This window comes from Lucilia sericata, unplaced genomic scaffold (assembly GCF_015586225.1).
Source record: "Lucilia sericata isolate MDLA Ls3-8-SP2 unplaced genomic scaffold, ASM1558622v1 Contig000357F_arrow, whole genome shotgun sequence".
NCBI classification, from domain to species: Eukaryota; Metazoa; Arthropoda; class Insecta; order Diptera; family Calliphoridae; genus Lucilia; species Lucilia sericata.
This window is the reverse complement of record NW_023994377.1, coordinates 151,845-158,605: the sequence shown is the minus strand read 5'-3', so window position 1 is coordinate 158,605 and position 6,761 is coordinate 151,845. Positions and strand designations below refer to the sequence as shown.

The window sequence follows — 6,761 nt, the reverse complement described above, 5'->3', positions numbered from 1 at the left end:
GACTAGCACCCAGTGTCTAGTAATTACTGCCAAAAACTTTGATATATCCAATCTCTTTTTGGTTATAAGTTGCCTAGTGCGTTTTTCATTGAAAGAAAGCCACATTATCTTGCCCTCCCCACATGTGTCTAGATTATTCCATATATATTCAGCATTTGAAAGATGGAACCTGCGGATGCTACTTTTGATAAATCACAAATGATGTGCTACTCGTTTACATAGTAGTCCCTATGCGCAGCGACCCAAACTTTGGTGTCTGACATTACCATAGTTTGGGTCGCTATCAGGCTATCATTATCGCATATATTTCAGCCTGAGAGGTTCTCAACCAAGCTTATTCGCTGAAGACACCATAACCAATGCTGCAGTTCATTTTAGAACCATCTATATAAAACCTAGTTTTGTTTTCGGTCGGTAAGTTACCCATATACCTTTCATTTCAGGAAGGAACTCTGACTTGGAAAACTTTATCAAAGTCCATGAATAGGGTAGAATAATCAGAGGGTTGGCTCAAGATTGGCGACACTAGACTTTAAATTCTAGCATGTCCATATGTTCTTTATCACCAATATCCAGATGAGTTAAGTCTCCCTGCAATACAGGCAGTTATGTCCGTTATAAGAAGATCTGTAGGTAGAATATACAATATAGGGTTCAGAGCATCTGAAGTACTAGTGCTTAGAGCACCTGTTATTCCAATGAATAAAACATCTTAGGCTAAATGTATTTGGCGACCGTTGCTTTCCTAACTCTGTGTTGGTTTGGATTTTCATAAGAATTTAGAGTCTAGGATCACTCCTTCGAAATCTAAAGAATCTAGCCTATAAATTAATCCACCTTAAAAGGGTTTCTACCTAAAATTACCCTGATGTTCACATTAATATTGATATAACCCTGACAAACTGTTATTGGTGGCTATACAAAATTCGGTATAGTCGAATATAAGACTCTTACTTGTTAAATATTCGATATTCGAAAACTTTTTCTAGTTATTAACAATAAAGCGTATTTTGAGCAGGGCCTTAAATAGGAAATAGGCTCAACAATGGCCCTATCTCTCCAATACAAAACTAACCTTAAGCTCCATTGAGCTTTTAATAGAACGATAGAGCCACATCGTAAAAATATACTTTAGTGGGAAAAATGGAATAAAAAAATCAATACAGGTTTTAAAATTTGTATACATACCTACATATACATATATGTATATGGACTTAGTACTTTATTATGACTCTGTATTAAGTCTACGTAAAGTAAGTTTTTTTGACATATTGCACTCTGAAATACAATTTAAATTTTTAAAATTGGGCACTTAAAAGTTTTAATTAAAAGATATAATTTTATAATTATTCTAAAGCAAATCTTAATTAATAAAAATACAGGCCTGTCACAGAATTCATTCCGATTAGAAATTATTGCAGTATTTTGTTTCTTCAGAAAAAAGAAAAACGGCAACTTTTCGGAATTAAAACACTTTCAATTTCAAAAGTGGAATTGAAAGACGTTTGTAATAACACTTTCCATCGGAATAGAATTCTGCGACGGGCCCGATGGATATATATAAAATTTAATTTTTTTGTTAAATATTCAATTATATTATTTTTTTATTAAAGTGCAATACACTTTTGCAAGTAACGGCATATGAATGTTTCAAAAAGTATACACGTACATAGATTAAGTATAAATCTACATATAAATACAGTAATGGACAAAACAATTATATAAAACTTTATGAAATTATTTTTTAAATACCGTTTATACCTAAAGTTTTAAAACATTTTTAATAAAAAATAGCTTGTAATGAAATTTAATAAAAAATTTCGAAAAATATAATTTCACCTTGTTTTACCTCCCACTGTTTACATGATCAGTCGAGTCGTCAGAATTTAAAATGACATGATATGAAAGTAATGCATTGTATTGTATTTAGCTTTTTTTCGTGTATTAAGATAGAAACATTTGATAAAACCATTAAGTGCAACAGGTTTACTAAAATATAAAACATCATTTAGAATTTAATATAAAGACGGCAGTTCAAACGTTTATAACGTTCCTTTACTTAGCTCCAATTAAAAAGAAATCTCTAAATATATTACTCGGATTTTTTAAAAATTAATTTACAATTATGTTGAAATATTTCGATTTAGAAGAAAGTTATTCACGTTTTCCCGAAATTAAACGTGAAGAAGTACAAAAGGTCCAACAATGGATACATGCCCAACCGCATATGCCCAATTTGAACGAGCACACCGTTTTACTAGTCTTCTTTGCGTGTCGTTATAGTACAGAATATACGAAACAAGTTATCGATACAAATCTAACATGTCGTACTCATGTTGAGGAGTTTTTTGCAAATTTGGATTGTGAACGTCCTGAAGTTAAGTTGTGTATGAAAACTATGTGGGTTTTTAATAAATATTGAAATTAGGTTCCTTTATAATAATTTGATAAAAAATTTTAATACAATTTTAGCTCAATTAGTCCACTACCGAAATATACACCAGAAGGTTATGGAGTCATTATTGGTAAACTTGCTGACACGAATGCTTCCAATTTCAGTTTTGCCGATACAATGAAATTGTAAGTAGTTTTATTATAAACACAATCAAATCAGATGTTTCAAAATTATGGAATGGTTTATAGTCAAGATAAGTCTATATTAGAGACTATAGATCGGTCTATAGTTAAGTCTACTGGCTGGTCCATAGTCAAGACTATAGACTGATCTATAGTCGAGACTATAGACTGATCTATAGTCAAGACAATTGACTGATTTATAGTCAAGTCTATAGAATGATCTATAGTCAAGACTATAGACAGACCTATAGTCAAGACTATAGACTGATTTATAGTGAAAACTATAGACTGATCTATAGTCAAGACTATAGACTGATCTATAGTCAAGACTATAAACTGATCTATAGTCAAGTCTTTAGACTGATCCATAATCAAGACTATAAACTATCTATAGTGAAGTCTATAAACAGATCTATAGTCAAGACTATAGACTGATTTATAGTCATGCAATAGATTGATTTATAGCCAAGACTATAGAGTGATCTATTGTCAATACTAAAGACTGATCTATAGTCAAGACTATAAACTGATATATAGTCAAGTCTACAAACTGATCTATAGTCAAGACTATAGACAAATCTATAGTCAAGACTATAGACTGATTTATAATCAAGACTGTAGACTGATTTATAGTCAATACTATAGACTGATCTATAGTCGAGACTATAGACTGATCTATAGTCAAAACTATAGACTGATCTATAGTAAATACTATAGACTGATCTATAGTCAAGACTGATTTATAATCAAGCCTATGGACTGATCTATAGTGTAGACTATAGACTGATTTATAGTCAAGCCTATAGACTGATCTATAGTCAAGACTATAGACTGATCTATAGTCAAAACTATAGACTGATCTGTAGTCAAGACTATAGACTGATTTATAGTCAAGACTATAGCCTGATTTATAGTCAAGACTGTAGACTGATTTATAGTCAAACCTATAGTCAAGACTATAGACTTATTTATAGTCAATGTTATAGACTGATATATAGTCAAGACTATAGACTGATCTATAGTCAAAACTATAGACTGATCTATAGTCAAGACTATAGACTGATCTATAGTCAAGACTATAGACAAATCTATAGTCAAGACTATAGACAGATTTATTGTCAAGACTATAGACAGATCTATAGTTAATACTATAGACTCTTTTATAGTGAGGACTATAGACTGATCTATAGTCAACACTTCAGAATAGTCTATAGTCACAGGGTTTACAGAGGCGTCACGATCAAAAAACTCTTTCTATCTCTTTCTACACAAGTTTCATACTTTTTTAAACGTCAAAGATGACACCTCCGTATACTTTGTGTTATAGTCAAGACTATAAACTGATCTATATTCAAGTCTATAGACTGATTTATTGTCAAGACGATAGACTGATTTGTAGTCAAGACTAGTCTATAGTAAAAATGCAGCTACTTTCACTAAAAAACATAACCTGTTATTTAACATTCACAGGACAGTTTGACATTTAAATTACTATTTAAATAAATAATAAACAATTATGGAATAATTTAATTTGTTTCAAAAATTGCATTTTAGTACATACATACACACATATGTAGATACGTATGTATGTATGAACATTTAATTATTAAATACAAAGATTAATTATATATCTAATCGAACGAGTATTTTTGACATGCTAGATTTGTTAGAATACAAAAAATTTAACACGCAATTGCAATTTAATTGAATTTGATAAAAAAAAAATTCTTAAAAGTATTCTTAATTTAATTAAAGTTAATAAAAAATACTTTAAATGTTATTATGTATTAATATAACGATTTTGTAAAATTATTTTCTTTTAATTTTTTTTGTAGATATTGTCTAATATTTGATGTTTGGGTGCTGGAAGATGGTTTACGTCCCGGTCATATAATTGTCATCGATCTTAAAGGTTGTACACTGGGTCATGTGGCACGTGTTGGCTTATTGCAAATGAAAAAGTTTTTGTTCTATTTACAGGTAAGGTATTGTGTATTCCTTTAATTGGACTTTGAGATCCTGAGCAATCGGAATTTCTTTCGAAAGTGTTACAAATTCGAACAGTTTTATTTTCGAACTGAAAGTAACATTCTAATCATAATGCTAATTTTAACATGATATGAATGTACAAAATAATCGTTATTCCATTACATTATAGGACGCTGCTCCTGTACGTTTGGTGGGCTTCCATTTTATCAACATTGTACCATTTATGGATAAAATTTTAGCCTTAATGAATCCATTTATGAAAAAAGAACTGCTCAGTATTTTACATTTACACAATACTTTGGAAGATTTTTATAAATTTGTGCCAAAAGAAATTTTACCCCAAGATTACAATGGACCCGAACCGGATATGCTTAATATGAAAGGTTAGGTTTTTGTTACAACTTTATTATAACTAAAATTTATAATATTCATTTTACAGAGGTGTATTATCAAAAATTACGCGACAATCGTCAGGAAATTTTAGAGAATGAACGTTTACATCGTATTAATGAAAAAATGCGACCGGGTAAACCTAAAAATGCTTCTGATCTATTTGGTATAGAAGGTAATTTTAAGAAATTGGATATAGATTAAGTACATTCTAATTTTCCGAATGTGAAATATGAAACTGTGTTTTAATAAAGCAAAATATGATGGGGTGTTTGAAATGTTAAGCAGGGTTTCTTTAATTAAGTAAATTTGGTTTGAAATCGGTTGAACAAGAGCCGAATGAATGAAATTGTGTTCAAATTGCAGCAATATTATAGAAAATAGACTATATTTATAAAAGAGAAAAACTACGACCACAAATGATCATCCCAGATTTTGGTTAATATTGCACTTTTCATGAAACCTGTGGACGTAGTGAATCAGAATTGTTAGAAAAATTTAATACGTAGAGTTTTTTTGGGAACCCAGGACCACATTATATTCATAATAGCTGATTGCCATGCCATATTAGATGTGCCTTGACGATTCTTGTTTTTTTTACTAGACAATAGGTTTCGACGTTTGCGAGTAATGTAGAAGAGATGAATGGCCCTAACAATAGTGGGCCTTATTAGTGGAGGAAACTTCTTAACTATATTAAACATAGACTGACTCTTCTGGTGGCATCTCCGAATAAACTTATGCATTATCATGAAGTTTAGTTCCTTGACCTAATAAACATTTGTGACAACATTTTGTACGCTCTTTGATAAGTTAAGTTTTACCTGTTTCGTGGTCGCCAAAAACTTCAGATTAGGCGCAATGAAGAAATTTTAAACTTTTAACGTTTTTGTTGGACTATGTTGGCAGCAGAATGTTCCAAAACAGTGTGATGAGTATGACAAGTGTCGTGAATGAAATCCCTTAAACTGCCGAATAAATCAGTCTGAATTTTGCTGCTAAAGCTTAAGAAAACCTTACATGAAACTGGATCAAATCGCTTTATCTTAGTAGCCAATTCATATTATCTCCACGAGAGTTGACGATGTCCCTAATGGCTCATGCTGAATGTTCAGTATCGCATAAATTATTTGCACGTAGCAACGCACTGTTGATAACAAGTTGTTTGTGTCAATATCATCCAATTCGGGCCTATTAGACAACTCTTTACTTCTTAGATCCAAATTTATACACAACAGGTGGTAGATAACTGATTATGTATTTCGGTTGCCACTTAAGTTGCGTTGCCAGTTGCCAAATTGATGAGATTACTGAACGCTTTTTGATCAATAACTTGGAAGCATTATAATAATGAATGTTTTAATTATTAATAATATTCGTCCAATGAGTTTTCGGTTGATTTGAGCCAACGCAATTGAAGTTGCCATACATAATCGACCCATACATTTATTGTTGTCTCTTGTAAGAATCCACTGTTTTAAACATGGAATCGTTCAACTGAATATAATTAGCAGTTATTGGACTACTCGCCCTTGGGAGTTTATATTTTTAATTATGGTTCTACACCGTTGAGATAAAAGAAAAAATATTGCTCCACTTCAACAAGACGAAGATCTTTCACCATCTACGGAATGGAGTGAGATGGCATTGATTGAAGTGTGAATATGGTTTTCGACTGTACTAATTGTCAACCTCCAAGTACGAAGTTGCAGCTGATTATTGTATATCGTTAAGTGGCGAGAAGATGTTTTCTGGCGTTCCTCAAGAATGATTTCAACGACGGTAAAATTTTTTGTTTTAAGAAT

General features: G+C 31.3%; 1 protein-coding gene across 1 annotated transcript; it reads left to right on the top strand.

Annotated features, from left to right (window-relative positions):
• The first annotated feature begins 1,978 nt into the window (after nucleotides 1–1,978).
• LOC119604066 (clavesin-2) lies at nucleotides 1,979–5,240 on the top strand. The gene is made up of 5 exons (XM_037956483.1): nucleotides 1,979–2,400; nucleotides 2,473–2,580; nucleotides 4,413–4,557; nucleotides 4,736–4,949; nucleotides 5,006–5,240. Exons 1-5 carry the CDS (start codon nucleotides 2,126–2,128, stop codon nucleotides 5,158–5,160), a joined length of 897 nt encoding a protein of 298 aa, XP_037812411.1. The 5' UTR covers nucleotides 1,979–2,125; the 3' UTR covers nucleotides 5,161–5,240.
• Nucleotides 5,241–6,761: the final 1,521 nt, after the last annotated feature.

What these genes read in the sequence shown, in the direction of transcription:
- LOC119604066 (XM_037956483.1), top strand. Translation starts at nt 2,126, where the DNA reads ATGTTGAAATATTTCGATTTAGAAGAAAGTTATTCACGTTTTCCCGAA. An exon ending in TTTGCCGATACAATGAAATT is followed by an intron (nt 2,581 to 4,412) that starts GTAAGTAGTTTT and finishes TTTTTTTTGTAG; the next exon opens with ATATTGTCTAATATTTGATG. An exon ending in GGATATGCTTAATATGAAAG is followed by an intron (nt 4,950 to 5,005) that starts GTTAGGTTTTTG and finishes TTCATTTTACAG; the next exon opens with AGGTGTATTATCAAAAATTA.